This window comes from Lactuca virosa, chromosome 4 (assembly GCF_052849685.1).
Source record: "Lactuca virosa cultivar CGN04683 chromosome 4, Lactuca_virosa_CGN04683_v6, whole genome shotgun sequence".
Classification (NCBI taxonomy): Eukaryota; Viridiplantae; Streptophyta; class Magnoliopsida; order Asterales; family Asteraceae; genus Lactuca; species Lactuca virosa.
This window is the reverse complement of record NC_136429.1, coordinates 407,742,595-407,761,173: the sequence shown is the minus strand read 5'-3', so window position 1 is coordinate 407,761,173 and position 18,579 is coordinate 407,742,595. Positions and strand designations below refer to the sequence as shown.

General features: G+C 35.9%; 1 protein-coding gene across 1 annotated transcript; it reads left to right on the top strand.

The window, feature by feature from the left end:
• The first annotated feature begins 7,428 nt into the window (after positions 1-7,428).
• On the top strand, positions 7,429-13,910 carry LOC145108897 (beta-galactosidase 3-like). The gene is made up of 18 exons (XM_079045982.1): positions 7,429-7,817; positions 7,921-8,016; positions 8,266-8,378; positions 8,497-8,563; positions 8,656-8,748; positions 8,846-8,989; positions 9,999-10,193; positions 10,421-10,508; positions 10,767-10,885; positions 10,979-11,143; positions 11,228-11,406; positions 11,887-11,996; positions 12,089-12,198; positions 12,271-12,381; positions 12,470-12,583; positions 12,665-12,867; positions 12,967-13,303; positions 13,380-13,910. Exons 1-18 carry the CDS (start codon positions 7,647-7,649, stop codon positions 13,503-13,505), a joined length of 2,541 nt encoding a protein of 846 aa, XP_078902108.1. The 5' UTR covers positions 7,429-7,646; the 3' UTR covers positions 13,506-13,910.
• The last annotated feature ends 4,669 nt before the right edge of the window (positions 13,911-18,579 follow it).

The window sequence follows — 18,579 nt, the reverse complement described above, 5'->3', positions numbered from 1 at the left end:
ATATATATATATATATATATATAAGTTATGATGGAAAAAGTGAGAAAGAAAAAGAGAAAAAAAAGTTGGAAAAAATGACTATCTCTATAACATATTTCAATGTAGGATGTTGGAAAAACAGACTGAGATTATATGCGTTTTCCAGAATGTATTCTTTTTTACCAAACTTAATAAATCATAAAAAATTATATATGAAAAAATTTATGCACCATAGTTTTAACAAATTCTCTAACATGTGTGTGTATATATATATATATATATATATATATATATATATATATATATATATATATATATATATATATATATATATATATATATATATATATATATCGTTTTAATTATCATGAATCACCGATACAAACAACAATATAATACATATGTGAAATACTTGAAGTTATGTTTTTTTTTTAAATCATAGAGAAAAATCTGGTGAATTTTTTTTTTAACAAATCAGATAATTTTTTAATGTGATATCTTATATAATAACAATTCAATACGCTATATAAGTTTTCTTCACTACATACTTTGATTTTTGAAGTCTATTTGAAATGATAATACATGCATTTATATAAAAAACGGGGGGTGGGTGGGGGAGGGGGGGGGGGGGGCTCTAGTCAAATTTTCACAAATGTGTGAGATTCACAGATTGTCATCTATGAAAACCTTGATTTTCGCATATACCCATCTTCGGAAATTTGCAAAAGAGCAATCTATGAAAACCCTGATTTTCGCATATACCCATCTTCCGAAATTTCCAAAAGAGCCTTATTAGATTTTTCAGTGCACTTAGATAAAACCATGGCTAAAATATAATCTTTCTAATTCTTACTTAAACTTTAGAAAATGATTTATGGAATTAAACCAATCTGTCTTTTTTCCTCTTAAAATAAAAGAAATTTTCCCTTATATTAACTGACTAGGTTAATACCAGTGTAAAACACGACTTAACAACTTAAATAACAAAAATAATGCATACTAAATGACTTTGTATTAAAGAATAAACAACAAAATTCAAATCTATATATATATATATATATATATATATATATAACTAATAAATAAATAAAAAACAAATAATATTTATATTATAGATCATTAGTGAAGGATTCGACTATCAAATTTGGAGTTACTAATTTCATGTTGATATTTTTGATGAATTATTCTTGATTTTATGGGATGCTCCATATAAAAACCAAAATTTATCAAAGACGAACTCAAATCTCTTCCTTATAATATGTAGAGGGGAATCAAATGTTTCCAAAATAAAGAAGCAAAATTGGAGGAGATAGGCGACTTGATTTTGTAGAAGCGGTTTTGAAAGAAATCATAATCCCTGATTTATTGAAATTTTGTTTATGAATGTATCATTATTATAATAATTTGAAATTCAAATTTCAGGAATTTTAAAGATTGAGGGGGTCTTTGGGATTGCTTTAAAAACAACTTTTGACTTTTAACTTTGTCAAAAGGTCAAAAAATGGTCAAAAGATGTTTGACTAATGAAAAAGATCTTTTAAATGAACTTTTTATGTAAAAGGAAAAGTTGGGTTTTCAAAAGTCACAAATCCTATCTTTTTGTAACTTTTAGGTCTTTTTAACTGAAAAGTTGGCTTTTACCCTAAAAGCAAATACAAACACATTTTAAAAATTCTCTTTTGGAAAAAAGTCACTAATCAAAAAGTTCTTTTACAAAAAGAACTTTTAACCTTAAAAAAGTAATCCCAAACACCCACTGAATGTAATATTAGGTGCTTCATTTTGAAAGTTTTTAGGTTGAGGAGATGCTACATGACAATAAATTGACTCTTTTATTAAAATATAAAGATTAAGATTTATATTGTTTAAATTAACATAATTTATTTGTGGATAATATATGATTTAAATTTTGATTTAACTAACAAATTTTATTTTTAGATAATAATCTATTTGAAATTTTTATTATGTGATTAGTATATCTTGAAGTAACAATGTATTTTTTGACCATGGGTTATTTATTGGCAGTCGCTTTGCTACATAATTATTATTAGTAAACTAGATATGTTGCCCATGCTTCGCATGGGCCGTGTGCGTCTGATTTGAGTGTAGTTTTTGTTTATAGATTAATAGGCGTCGTTGTTGATTCTTTTAGTTGACCTTGGATTATTTTCATACGGATAAACAGTCGGGGACGGATAGATAGAGGGCAGGAAAAAAACAAAAAAGTTAAATATGACGACCAATATACAAAAAGACGAAAATGACAGACACAGAAAGTGCAAGGATGAAAACAGTCAAAAAAACATGAGTTTCACTATTCCTAACTCGTTGTTGGCTCTTTTAGCGAAAAAACATGGGCTTTGCCCCGGGCCATTTTTTGTGTTTTTTATGAAAAAATGTAAAAATTTTTACTGTAAGGACCAAAAGTGTCAAAATGGCTAAAGAATTAAATGGGTTGGAATTAACAAGTTTTTAGAAAAAGGACCAAAGTTGTCAATTCCTTAAAGTTTTGTGGCCAAACTTTGAATATTAAAAGGTTCCAAAAAAATTATAAAAATTTTGATTGCAAGGACCAAAAGTGTCAAAATGGCTAAAGAATGAGGGGCAAAATTGAAAAAAAAACAATGTAAAACTTTTGACTGCAAGGACCAAAAGTGTCAAAATGGCTAAAGAATTAAAGGGGTTGTAATTAGCAAGTTTTTAGAAAAGGGACCAAAGTTGTCAATTCCTTAAAGTTTTGTGGTCAAACTTTGAATATTAAAAGGTTCCGAAAAATTGTAAAAATTCTGATTGCAATGACCAAAAGTGTCAAAATGACTAAAGAATAATGGGCGAAATCGACAAAAAAACATGCTACTTTACTATTCCTAACTTTGAACATCTTTTATATATATATATATATATATATATATATATATATATATATATATATATATATATATATATATAGATAGGGGATAGAGAATATACATTACAGCCCCACCTAAGCTTAGGTACTAAACCTCTAAAATATGTCGTTTTAACATGCTAAATATGTCCGGTTTGGGTTCACTTGGTAAATATATCATCCTCCATAACATTTCTTTCTTTCATTATCGTTTTACCATCTCTGTTTTCTTTCCTCAATTATCGTTTATTACTTCACCCAAGTAAACATTACTAAACCCTAAACCCTAAATTTAAACCCTAAACCCTAAACCATAAACCCTAAACCCTAAACCCAAATTCTAAACCCTAAACCCTAAATCTAAACTCTAAACCCTAAACCTAAACCCTAACCCTAAATCTAAACCGTAAACCCTAAAACCTAAACCCTAAACCCTAAACCCTAAACCCTATTGTGTCGATCTTGAATTTACATCTTGAAGTATTAACCGTGAATCCATTAACCGTAATCTTTATATCGTAAAACAATGTATTTTCAAGAGGTTTAGTACCTAAGCTTAGGTGGGGCTGTAATGTATATTCTCTTTTCCCATATATATATATATATATATATATATATTATATATATATATATATATATATATATATATAAGGCCGGATAGTACATAGCTGTTTAGGAGGTGCGGGAACGGAACCACAGCCGAAAACACAAAACCACCACCACGGTCTAGGTGGTGCGGGAACGGACTTAGGGGATGCTACCCCACCTCCTTTCTCTTCACCTCATTGGTCCATTTTTTTTTCTTTTTTGGAAAAAAAAGTCTCCTCTAATGATTATTTTAAAAAAAAACTTTTTTTATTGTAACGAGTAAAACTCGAATATATATATATATATATATATATATATATATATATACATATATATATATATATATATATATATATATATATATATATATATATATAACCCACTACTTTCACATTTAAAATCACACAGTCTATCAATTCCTCTTTATTTCTTAAAAAAAATGAATCCCAAAAATCCAAACCCAAAATCTTATAGAAGGAAAACCAATATTTCGCGTTCAAGTACCCAAACTCAAAACATTTTCACCTTCAATCCATCTGAACCGGTTTATCGTCCCCAACTTGATGCCCCCATTCAATATTCTCCACATTTTCAATACCAAAATGCTAGGCAATACTACCCCTTGCAAGTACCAAATGTTAGTTAAAATATGTTTAACAACTTTGTTGTTTTTATGGATCAACTTTCACCAAATCAACCCCAAAGCCAAACCTCACTCTATCAATCTCAAACCCAAAGCCAAACCCCACCCTTTCACTCTCAACCACAAATACAAAGTCACGATGAGTCGGACGACAAAATTATACGAGAAACTCAACCCCCACCCCCACCCCTACCATGCCGCAAAGGAAAACAGCAAGTGCAAGAGACGACAAAAAGCAAAAGTGTAACGCCCGTAGATTCGGGCTAGTCAATTTAGAGACGATAAACATCAAAAATGACTTTTAATAGAAGATTATTTAGAATGAATAGTCTTAACCAAGTCATAGTATATGTTACAAGGGTTCCGTACATATAAAGAACGCCGAAATCCGAGTTATAACGAAGAAGTTATGGCCCATCGAAGTTTTACGGCAAAACCGGGACGGCACCGGGAGACGTAAATAGTGAATTTATGATAGAAGACTTTTTAGCCTTAGTGAGCCAAAAAAAAGTTGTAGTATACGTTAAACCGAGAACATACAAAAAAAGAACGTCAAAATCTGACTTCGTATGAGGAAGTTATGATTTTTCTAAAATTTGACATAACATTGCACAGCCCGAAATTCGAATTTTAGATCGATCAATTTTTGGCCAACGCAACCTAAATGAGAATTGAAGATCTCATTAATAGTAGCGCAACGGTAAAAAGACAGACGAAAACAGACGTCGGATGAAGAAGTTATGAATTTTTAACGGACTTTTCCTGTCCCGGCCTGTTAAAAATATTACTTTAAAAATAAAGTCAAAATTAGCCGACGGAGTCTAAATGAAAGTTGTAGAGTACGTCTCCACCTACGCGTGGATATAAAGAGCGTCAAAAACAGAGTTCGTATGAACAAATTATAAATTATAATAACATATTTACGTATTAAAATAAAGTATAAATCATATATACATATACATATATATACAAATGTATATATCATTAGAAAGGTATCGACGATGCGGTCATTATAAGACCAGTGTTGAGTACTTTCGACATCAGTTTAATACAAATATTGTTAAATCTATTTAAAATAGTATTATGAATGGGTGTTTAGTTGTTTATATAACTATAAGGTCATTAAGTAATTATGGAGGGTAGTTTTTGTAAATTCAATTACTATAAATAAGAGCCTTGGGCTCTCATATTTCTTGCACCATTCTCTTGATTCAAGAGTCTTTCTCTTCTTATCCCCCGAGCATTTCGGTCCCTCGTGATTCAATTTCTCTTTCTGTAGTTTTAGTATAGTAAGGTGAGCGCTGAAGCGCTGCACGAATCTTTCCTAGAAAGATTCAGCGACGAAGTTCTGCCCCTGCAGAGCCCGACTCCTAGCTAAAACTCCCTTGTAAGTAAGTTATGCTTACCTTATTTTAATATAGCTTATATTTAAAATTAGTATTGTTATTATGAACTTATAATAAATATTTGGGCTATTATTATGACTTATATAAGTGTCGTTATAATATCTTTTTAACTACTCGCGGTACAGAGAATCTGGTTTAAAGGGCCGCATAGGGTTGTTGGATTTCAGAAGTGCTATATGCCAAAATGGTCCTGCCCTCCAGTGTTTTATGTCTGGCCCCTGTCTGTACATAGTGGTTGGAAAATATTGTTTAAACGCTTATATAATAATAATAATAATAATAATAATAATAATAATAATAATAATAATAATAATAATAATAATAATAAGACTAATAATTAGTCACGGTAAATATTAGACTAAAATCTAGTGGTAATAATACTAGGTTTCGTCGAAGGAAATTATTTTTAAGAAGCGAAGCGCTGTCTGAGTTCGGAATCACCACCTTAACAAGTGAGTGCATAGTTACTTTCATCTTCCACATAGATATGAAGTATTTTATATAAATTACGTGTTATGTGTGCATATAACCTGTATACTTGTTATCTATGCTGGATGAACGATTTTATACATGTTTTAAATAATTTAAACTGTATATGTATTTTATATCTACGAATATGTTGGGTAAAACATGGCTAGATGAATGATGAGAGATGAAAGATGATATGAGTGAACATTGGCAGCTATAGACTTAGTGCCTAACAAATAACATCGGCAACTATGGACTTAGTGCCTATCGAATAAACATTGGTAGCTATTGACTTAGTACCTGTTAGATAAACGTTGGTAGCTATGGACTTAGTACCTGTTAAATAAACGTTGGTAGCTATGGATTTAGTACCTATTAGCGATGAGAGATGAAAGATGATATGAGTGAACATTGACAGCTATAGACTTAATGCCTAACAAATAAGTCAATAGCTACCAATGTCGAACTAGATTTAAATGAGGACGACGAAGACGAGCTAGAAGAAATTGTCCGATCGATGGGCAGAGGCAAAACAAAAAGGAAGGGGAAGGGGTCTTCTTCCAATGCATCAGATTTCAACATGGATGCAGATGAAATACGGAAATGATGGCAACATTTGGTCGATACAATCTGAATTTTGTTGAACGTTTAACATTCGACAAAGAAAAAGAAGTCGAAAAAAGATCGAGCGTGCGGAAAGGCAAACAATGGACGATATGAAGTTATTGATGGAAAAAACCGATCATGTTTTGGGATCGACCCTTGAACTAGTTTTAAAGAAAAAGTAAAAGATCATGAAATAATATTCCCCCTGGATCGTTTCATTTTTTAAATGCAGGTCGTTTTTTAGATGTAGGTTGTTTTTAATTTTAATGTAGGTTGTTTTCTAGAGTTTTTTTAATCTTGTTTTTTATGTAAATTTTCTTTTAAGTAATGAAGTATTTGTATTTTAATTAAAATTTGTGTTTATTAATCATTTTTAAGAAATTATATATATTTTTTGAATTATAAAGATTGAATTTTTTTTATTTAAAAATAATTAAATTTTGTGTTTATTAATCATTTTTAAGAAATTATATATATTTTTTGAATTATAAAGATTGTTTTTATTTAAAAAAAATAAAAATGAAAGGTAGTAAAAGATGATCATTTCCTATCTTTTGGTAGATGAAAGTTGAATGACTAAAAAGCTAACATAACACTCAAAAAATTCAAAAAAATGAGTGATAAAAAATAGATACATCCTTCAATCGTAGGCTAACCATGTACATATAGTTATATGTTATTTTACAAATAAAAACATTTATCTAAAAGCAAAATGGAAGTGACACCATGACAATTGTCTTACGCCACTATCCAATACACAACGAAAAAAATCTTATTTTATTAGACACGAATCAAAAATCAAAGATCTAAAATATTAAACCAAAGGCACATTGATTCACACACATAACAACACAAAACACACACACCTGTGTGCAAATTTAATAAAAAGACACATTCATACACACCACATTTGTCGGTGTGAAAGGTGATCTGTCGAAACAATATTACCCCCTTTTCAGCTCCTCTCAACCCATTCCATTCCACACTCTCTCTTTCTCTTTCTCTCTCCCTCTTTCTCCTTCTCCATTCTTATCGAATTCCAATTCTGCTTCAACCAAGACCCAAAATCATGGAAACCAACTCGGTTTCCAAATGGGTTTTGTTGTTCTTCGTTGTAATCCAACTTGGTGCTCAAGGAATTCAATGTAGTGTCACTTACGATAGCAAAGCCATCGTCATCAATGGTCAAAGAAGAATACTCATCTCTGGTTCGATACATTATCCTCGAAGTACTCCTGAGGTACTTAACGAAACTATCTATCGTTTTTTTCAGGCGAAATGTGGGCTTAATTTTAGATGAGGTTTGAATTCATGGGGTTTTTTGTACCTTTTTTGTGTTGCAGATGTGGGAAGATCTTATAATGAAGGCGAAAGAAGGAGGACTTGATGTGATTGAAACTTATGTGTTTTGGAATGTTCATGAGCCTACTCCTGGCAATGTACTATTTTCTTTTTCTTTTTAGGGTTTATCGAGTGACTTTTACTGCGAAATTTACTATATTTTCGCTCTAATCTTCAACAGTTTTTGACTTTTTTCTCGATTTCAACATATCAAGCTTAGTTTTTTATACTACAAAAATGGGGTTTTTCCCTTTTTTTTGCTCTTTATTAAACTATTATTAGATCTATACGTTTTTTCTACTGATTTATGCATGCTAATTATATAATTTTGTTTGTGGAAAATTCAGTATAATTTTGAAGGGAGAAACGATTTGGTGAGATTCTTAAAAACTGTGCAAAAAGCCGGACTTTATGCTCATCTTCGAATTGGACCTTATGTTTGCGCTGAATGGAATTTTGGGTATTTATTTTAATATTTTACATATTTTCTCTTCTCAGATCTATAATTCTTTTTTTCATTTAACAAATAATATCATGTGAAATTACTAAAATGGTCATTTTTGTGTTGAATCTTACAGAGGATTACCGGTTTGGCTGAAGTATGTTCCTGGTATTAGCTTTAGAACCGATAACGAGCCATTCAAGGTCACAATTGTCTTTTTATTTTTTTTTTCTTTTTCATTATTTTTTATTATGTATATACTTTAAATTAAAATATATTATTTTAATTTTTACAGAGGGCTATGAAGGGGTTCACTGAGAAAATTGTGAACATGATGAAGAGTGAAAAGTTGTTCGAAACTGAAGGAGGTCCAATTATCCTCTCTCAGGTTTGTAACTTGTGCTTTCGAAGTTGTACATTTCCATGGAATCTTCAATAATGGCAAAGATGTAAATATGTGATTAAATTTGGGTTTTTTTTTGCAGATTGAGAATGAATACGGGTCGATAGGAAAGGCACTTGGAAGCGCTGGACATAATTACATGACTTGGGCTGCAAATCTGGCCGTTGGATTGGGGACAGGTGTCCCATGGGTCATGTGCAAGCAAGATGATGCCCCGGATCCGATTGTAAGCAATTTTATGACCCGACCCGGATCCAGATTCATTTAATATACTTATATTAAAAAAATTTACCAAATTATATTTATACCAATAAGTAATTTTTAGTGATAACTGGATAGAGTTTTTAAAATATAATATCGTAATTAAGAAAATAAAATTGATGCTATAGATAAATAAATGAACGTATGTTATGTTGTTGTTTCTTATGTCTAGCCCTTTTTTGTTTATTTACTTTTTGGTCAAAAGGTTAATTTTTAACATTTTTCCTGACAAGTGATAATCTTTATGTTAATTATTTTATAAAGTTAATTAATGAGATTAGAATAGAATAAAATTGGTCAAATAGGAATCTTTTTTTTCTTTGTCAGTTGCTAATAATGGGAAATAACCTGAAATAAATATATTTAACTTAATGACAGTCGTTGTAGCATTTACAGAAGTGGGTGGGAGTTATAATTAGGGGCATTTTGGGAACAAAATTAAAAATAGACATATTTTTAAAGGATAACATTATGGAACTTAGTTTTTGATACAAAGGGTGTTTTGAGGCATAAAAACACAAATCTTATTTTCAAAATGAACAAGGGTCATTTTCGTCACAAAATCAAAGATATTCAAGAAGGGTTGTTTTCAAGCATATTTTCTTGATTTTCCCTTTTATGAATACTTTTTGAGGGTATAAAAACACAAACTCACCTCCAAAGTAAAGGAGGGATATTTTTGTCACAAAATCAAAGTTTAGTTGGTATTCAAGAAGGGTTGCTTTCAAGCACATTTTCTTCAATTCGCCCCTTTTAAATTGATCAATATAATCATTTTCTAAATACTTTTTGAGGGCATAAAAACACAAATCTCACTTCCAAAGTAAAAGAGGGGTATTTTTGTCACAAAATCAAAGATTAGTTGTTATCCAAAAAGGGTTGTTTTCAACTTTCAAGCATATTTTCTTGAATTTCCCTTTCTACATCGACCAATATAATCATTTTACGTATTATTTTTTGGATATTAATGACAGATAAACACATGCAATGGTTTTTATTGTGACGCTTTTACCCCTAACAAACCATACAAACCAACAATTTGGACCGAAACTTGGAGTGGATGGTTCACAGAATTTGGTGGGCCCATCCACGAAAGACCCGTTCAAGATTTAGCATTTGGTGTTGCTCGATTCATACAAAAGGGTGGATCTTTCTTTAACTACTACATGGTTTGTATCTTTTTCCTTTTTCCTTTTTTTTTTTTACCAATTTATACAACGATGTTTTATTTTTTTCACCAATTTATGCAACCATATTGTATCGATTGATCCTAAAATTAATATAAAAACCACTTTTTGTGGCATAAATTGGGAACGAAGTGAAACGTTGTTGAATAAATCATAAATGTAACATTTAACGATAACTAAAATTAAAATTCTTTATTTTTTATAAACAGTATCATGGAGGAACGAATTTTGGTCGATCTGCTGGAGGCCCTTTTATCACTACTAGTTATGATTACGATGCTCCACTTGATGAATATGGTGAGTTTTTATGAATTATAATCATATACTTTTGACTTTTTTGAGGTCAAACCTATTGTTTTTCAAAGTCAAAATTGATGTATATGTTGTTTGATTCCAGACTGATTTTCTTTTATGTATCGTATAATTTTGATTTCGGTTATAAAATTGGAAGTTGCTACTTACTAATGTTTGATGATTTTTTTCAAAGAATCCAAGGTCATATACTTTGACTTTTAAGGTCAAACTTATCAACTCTTTTTGTATATCTATTTATAGGTTTAATCAGACAACCGAAATATGGGCATTTAAAAGAGCTTCACAAAGCTATTAAACAATGTGAGCCTGCATTAGTTTCTTCAGATCCTACAGTCACTTCTTTGGGTAGCCTTCAACAGGTAATAATATAACTTATCTTTATATCAGATTTCAAATTTATTCAAGAAATAAAAATGTACTTTTATTTAATTTTTATTTATTTTTATTTACAGGCGCATGTATTTTCATCCAAATCAGGACATTGTGCAGCTTTTCTTGCAAATTATAATCCAAACAATGCAGAAAAAGTGATGTTCAACAATATGCATTATACTTTGCCTCCATGGTCAATCAGTATCCTTCCTGATTGCAAAAATGTTGTGTTTAACACTGCTAAAGTATGTAATTTTGTTACTTTTTTTTTTTATTTATTGCGTGATTTTTTTTGGTTTTGTGTTTTAATTGTTGTAAAATGTGTATAGGTTGGAGTTCAATCAACACAAATGGAAATGTTACCAACAAATTCGGAGTTGTTTTCATGGGAGACATATAATGAAGATTTAACAATGGTGGATGAGAGCTCGACTTTTACTACTTCTGGTTTATTGGAGCAAATTAATGTTACTAGAGATACTAGTGATTATCTTTGGTATACAACAAAGTATGTTTCATTCATCAACTCTTAAGAATAAGATCCCCGATTGTTACACATCACAACCTTGTACTGCGTTTGACATGCATTGGACTGGAACTAAGACTGATGTCAACAGGACAAAAATTACAATTCTTTGTCTCATCCAAAAATGTGGGATAGTGACCCGCTCTCGATCTCTTGTTTGTGAGAAAAGACGTTAACACCCTCCTTATCCTCATTTAAGAATAACCCTAGAAAGTTTTCTAGGGTTACTTTAGATGATGAGGATGAGGAGGGCGTTAACGTCTTTTTTCTCACAGATGAGAGATCGAGAGCGGGTCACTATCCCCACATTTTTGGATGAGACAAAGAATTGTAATTTTTGTCCTGTTGATATCAGTTTCAGTCCTAGTCCAATGCATGCCAAACACAGTACAAAGGTTGTCCTAAGGTTGTCCTGCCTGGAACCAATTAATGAGTCTCAACGAACATGTTTTTGTTTTGCAGTGTTGAAGTCGGTTCTTCTGAATCATTTTTGCGAGGCGGGGACCACCCGAAGCTTTTGGTCCAGTCAACGGGTCATGCTCTTCATGTTTTTATCAACGGAGAACTTTCGGGTACGCTTGTGAGATTATTTACTAATTATTATTATTATTATTAATGTTATTTTTTTTATAAGAATCATGTAAGAAGTTGAATGTATATATAGGTTCGGCTTTTGGAACACGTGAAAATAGAAGAATTACTTACAAAGAAAACGTCAATCTCCGCCCCGGAAACAACAAAATATCACTGCTCAGTGTTGCCATGGGATTACCGGTTAGTTTCTAATATTCTTAAATACCCATTTTACCCTTTGTTTGACTCTAACATTGACTTTTCAACTCGAAGAATATCGGAGGACATTACGAAACATGGGAAACCGGCGTCATGGGTCCAGTCGCACTCTACGGTCTTGACCAAGGGAAACAAGATCTCTCATGGGCAAAATGGACCTACCAGGTCAGATACTGTCACTATCACTGTCACTGTCAGTGTTACTTTTCAAATAAAATATGTAACCATAACCGATTTTTCATTGTTTTAACAGGTTGGTTTAAAGGGCGAGGCCATGGATGTCATTTCAACAAACAGTTTTTCATCCGTTGAATGGATGCAAGGTTCTCTTATCGCTCAAAAACAACAACCGCTGACGTGGCACAAGGTAGAATAAAAACCAAGAGTCCAAGACACGTGGCATTTTGTGACGCGTTACAAATGGTTAACTTTTTGAAATTATTTTTAGGCTTCTTTTAAAGCACCTACGGGAGACGAGCCATTGGCATTAGACATGAGTAGTATGGGAAAAGGTCAAGTATGGATCAACGGTCAAAGCATCGGAAGATATTGGACCGCGTACGCCACAGGGGATTGCCATGGGTGCCACTACGCCGGAACATACCGCCCTCCAAAATGTCAACTCGGATGCGGTCAACCAACTCAACGATGGTAAAAATCTTGTAATTGTAAATTGTGGGTCCCATTTAAGTAATGTGATTGTGGGCCCCATTTTATCAGTCTTAATTTGTGGGTTACCAATAACTGTAGGTACCATGTGCCTAGATCGTGGTTAAAACCAACGGATAATTCATTGGTGCTTTTTGAAGAACTTGGAGGCGACCCGACCCGTATTTCACTAGTCAAACGGTCAACAACCACCATATGTGGTGATATGTTTGAATATCACCCGAATATTAAGGATTGGCATATTGAAAGCTATGGGAAAACACAAGAGCTTCATAGACCAAAAGTTCATCTCCATTGTGGGCCCGGACTAACAATTTCCGCCATTAAATTCGCGAGCTTTGGAACCCCAATGGGGACATGTGGCACTTTCCAACAAGGCACTTGCCATGCTCCTGCATCGTATGATGTAATTCAAAAGGTAATAATACCTGTACGTTATGCATAAATAGTAGTACGCGTCTAATTACAAATGATTTTGGATTTATTTTTTGCAGAAGTGTATTGGGAAAGAGCAATGTGCAGTGACGATAGCAAATAGCAACTTTGGGGAAGACCCGTGCCCGAATAAATTGAAACGGTTGACAGTTGAAGCGGTTTGTGCTCCGAATTCAAGGGGTTAGATTTAAATGGAAAGGAAGATGAAAAGGGAATACAAATTGAAGAGTTTGGGATATTTAGGGTAGTTTTTAATTAAATTATTAGAAGGTATATTAGGGTGTATATTAGTGAGAGAAGATCCCAGGGGTTTTACCAAATTGTGAGCCTCGTGATGGGTCGATCCAAGTGCTGGTGGTGTTTTCTGGTGTTTTTGACCCGGAAAGTGGAACCAGATGTTGGTGTTGATTTGGTGTGATTTATTTGGAGTTTGATTATTGTATGATTATTATTGTTATTATTTAAGATTAAGAGGGGGGGAATTGAAATGAAACCCTGGAATTAGGTTCGGGTTTAGGAATGGATCCTATTACTCAACATTTTATGTTAATTGTGTGCAGTTTCTAATGAAAAATACATTCTGATTTTAATTTTTTTCTTCATTTATAGTTAAAGTACGAAACTATTGCGTTTTTTTCTTGAAACTATTGCATTGATGAAATGATTTTTGTATGATTTTTTAATATTATATGTAGATATGATATATGGTTTTAACTTATATATTCTATACATTATATACTATTAGTAAAAATTATTTATTTGTTTGTATACATAATAGAGAATTAATCATTATAAAAATTCGTTATTAGTGCGATAAGATAATCTACCTCTTCTAATAAACAAAACCTAAATATGACAAATGTCATCTTCTACACCTCTCTTTGCCACGTGTCATCCTCTCCAACGTTCTATTTTCTTATTCTCCCGTACTGCTTACCCATGAATTGTTCCTATAAATCAGCCCTTCAAATTAACAACTATTAACTAATTCCAATCAATCAGGCATTAAATCAGCAAAATTATATTATTTCAAAAATTTTAAACTGATTCCCTAATCACTTCCCATCTTATATACCTCAGTAATTAAGTAATTATGTTCCGTGAATTTAAGGTAGTGTTTCTTTTTTGTCTGCAGATCTGTGTGGCCTCTTCTGTCTGCGCCGCGCAGACCACGCGCAGACATTAGCCTTCGCAGACTGTTTGTTTTTTTGAAGACTGCAGACCTAAAAATGTCTGCGCGACCTCTTCTTGGCGCAGATGTGGACCCCACGAAAAAGCAACGCCCTTACGGGTCAACTTGGTGAGAGGCACGGCGATCTTGGAGAAATCCTTGATAAATCTCCGATAGTAGCCGGCCAACCCCAGAAAACTCCTGATCTCGGTGGGTGATCTCGGCACCTCCCAATTCATCACAGCCTTAATCTTGGCCGGATCGACCAATATCCCATTCTGGTTGACGAGATGCCCCAAGAACTGGACCTCCCGTAACCAGAACTCGCACTTGGAGAATTTGGCATAGAGCCTCTCCGATCTCAAAACTCCAAGAATCTCTCTCAGATGCTCATCGTGCTGCTCTCTAGATCTCGAATACACTAGAATATCGTCGATGAATACAATTACCGACCTGTCCAACATCGGTCTGCATACCCTGTTCATGAGATCCATGAACGCTGCTGGTGCATTGGTGAGCCCAAAAGGCATCACCACAAACTCGTAGTGTCCATAACGAGTCCTAAACGTCGTCTTATGGATATCCTCATCTCGCACCCTCATCTGGTGATATCCAGACCTCAAGTCTATCTTGGAGAACCAAGATGCTCCATGCAACTGATCGAATAGATCATCAATCCTCAGTAGTGGGTAACGGTTCTTGACCGTCAACTTGTTCAACTCCCGGTAATCAATGCACATCCGGTGTGAACCATCCTTTTTCTTGACAAAAGGATCGACGCTCCCCAAGGTGAGCTACTCGGTCTGATTAATCCTTTCCCCAACAGCTCCTGAAGCTGTGAGGATAACTCCTGCATCTCTGGTGGCGCAAGGCGATAGGGCGCCGCTCCCGGAACCAAATCGATGTGAAACTCCACTTGCCTCTCGGGAGGCACACCCGGCAACTCCTCGGGGAAAACATCCGGGAACTCACGCACTATCGGCACATCACTAACCGAACCCGGCCCCTTTGCGGCCACCCGTGAATCCATCACATAAGCCACAAACCCGCTACAGCCCTGCTGTAGGCTCCGCCTCGCTCTAGCAGCCGAACAAAATGCTGACCCAGAACGGGTACCCTCGTTGTACACCGTAAGTACTCCCCCACTAGGGTCTCGTATCGTCACCAACTGTCGCTCGCAGTCTATAACAACCCCAAATCGGCTCAACCAATCCAGGACCACTGTGACACACACGTCCCCCATCGCAATCGGGACTAGATCTATCGGGAACTCAACACCGAAGATCTCGAGTACACATCCTCGAATCACATCCGTAGCATACACCGCTCGCTCGCCAGCTATGGAAACTCGTAGAGGTCGACTCAACGCCTCCCGCTGGATACTGATGTGCTGACTAAACGCTAAAGACACAAATGACCGACTCGCACCCGAGTCAAATAACACCAAAGCAGGTACAGAACTCATAAGAAAAGTACCTACGCATATCATAATATAAGCACAATATCTCAAACTCAACATAAATAAATGAAAGAATACATACCAGCCACAACATCGGGCGCTGCGCGGACCTCCTCCGTTGTCAACTGGAAGGCTCTCCCGCGAGCCTTCGGTGCCTCGGCCTTTATCGGCCGAACCTCAGTAGCTCGCACGGCAGCAGGGGCAGATCCTTGCGGTGCTCCCTGTGCTGTCCCCCGCAGCTGCGGACACTCGACCTTCCGGTGTCCGGTTTGGTTGCAATGAAAGCAAACCATGAACCCCTTGGGGCAATCCTTGGCTATGTGCCCCTCCTTGCCACATTTGTAGCAAGCACCTGATCGACAAACCCCATCATGTCCCTTGCCGCACTTCCCACAAGTGCGGCCCTTCTGGCCTCCAGATCTCGAATCAGCGGGCTTTGCCCGCTTGGCTACCGGCTGAGACTGTGCCGGTGGCCGGTCCCTCCCCTGAGACTCGGCCTCCTCCCGGGCCTGAGTCTCCAGCTCGGTCTCCCTCTCCCGGGCATTTGCCTGGAGCTCAGCAAATGTCTGGTATGACGAGTTCGCCACGAACTCCCTGATATCCCTCCTCAAAATGCTCAAGTACCGACTCATACGTGCCTGCTCAGACGACACGTGCTCAGGGCAAAACAACGCCCTCTCATGAAACATCCTCGTAATCATCGTCACAGACTCAGTTCCCTGCTTGAGGGACAAGAACTCCTGGGCTAAACGTTCCCTCTCCACAGGGGGAACATACTCATCTCGAAACATCGTGGTGAACCTCTCCCAGGTCACCGCAGTAAGCTCCACCGTAGTGAAGTCTGCCGTCACAAACTTCCACCAGTCCTTCGCCCCATGCGAAGCTGGTTCAGTGCAAACCGAACCATCAGATGCTCCGGACACGAGCAGGTGTAGAAGCATCCCTCGATATCAGAAATCCATCTCATCGCAGTAATCGGATCCTGCGTCCCATCAAACTCTGGTGGCTTCGTGTTGCTGAACTCCCGGAACAGCAACGAGTCACCCCCCTGAGGTCTAGCAGCAGCAACAGCTGCAGTAGCTGTAGTAGCAGCAGCCTCAGTAACCGCTACATACCGCTCATCAAAGGTCTCAATCAATGTGGTCTTGATAGACCCAAACATCTCCGGAATCTCGGCTCGGATCGCCGCAGCCACCTCATCGTGGATCATCTGACGAAGCTCCTCGTCACTCACGCCGCTCGTCCCAGGTCTGTGGCGTGTCCCAACCATGATGTCTCTGAAATACAAACATAAAATATCAGAGACTCGCTCGAGTATACTCGCACTCGATCACTCAACCCTACTTGTTCCCTAGTACCCTAAGGATTCTTACTTGGACTGCGCACTGATCCGGTGTCTTCAGTAGTACGGGCCCTATACTACCGTCCACACCGCATCAGTATTCACCCCAAGTCCTCCTCCTAAGGTCCCAGATCACAAGTACTCTACATCTCGCTGGCATAGGCTACCCTTCGGTAGACCTCTCATAAGCTCCTCACTGTTACCTACTCACTCTCAAGCATCACATAGTAGCAGAAATCTTCCTAGGCTAAGGCATCACAAATCAGGCCACTCTAGTCCTAATATGAATACCTAGCCTACTCTAGCATGCATAACATATCAGAATATATCTCATAACACATAATGTAAGGGTATTTTGGGAAATCACCGTTTGGGCGCTGGCTGATCGTACACACTGCTCCTTTCTGCTTTTCTCAAAGTCTTTTACTCTTTTAGAAAAATTGTTCCTTTTTATGAAAAACTTTCTGAAATCCTCAGTTTGAGTTCAGATACGCCCGAAGGTGCATCTGAATCCCTCAAACCAAGGCTCTGATACCAACTTGTAACAACGTAAATTTCCAAAACAATTTTTCATTTTTAAAACATACTTTTATTCATAAGGTAATATCAAACATAATGTATCCAATGTTATCATAACAAAACATATCCCAGAATCTCAAGACATAAACTCCATAAGTGTGTACGGATCATGTCGGCGCCTTCCCGCGATCCTCGCTAGTACCTGAAACATATAACACAACAACTGTAAGCATAAATGCTTAGTGAGTTCCCCAAAATACCACATACGCACATACGCCACTCAAGGCTATAAGACCTTCCGGTCACTGTGTCTCAGAGGACTTCCGTCCCACAACCCTGGTAGACCTTCCGGTCCTACCCGTAATGACCTTCTGGTCCATATCATCTTGACCTTCCGGTCCATATCATAATGACCTTCCGGTCCTTAGCATTCATAACATACATAACACATTCATATCATATAACAACATACAGCACATACATCTCATAGCATATAAGACCTTCCGGTCACACATAGGTACCACTCTAGGTACAGTATAGTGAGAAGACTCACCTCGTACGAAGTCGGATAAACTCTCGTGCTTGACGTCCCGACCTAGCCTCCTCCTATCATCCGAATAACATTCCTGATCAATACTCTCTCATAGTCTCATCTCTAAAGATTGGGTAGAAGGTCATTCTACCCCTCCCTGAACTCTCCTGAATCAGCTTGACCAAAAACCCTAAGGTCAACTGAAGTCAACGGTCAAACTTTGACCCGACTCGTCG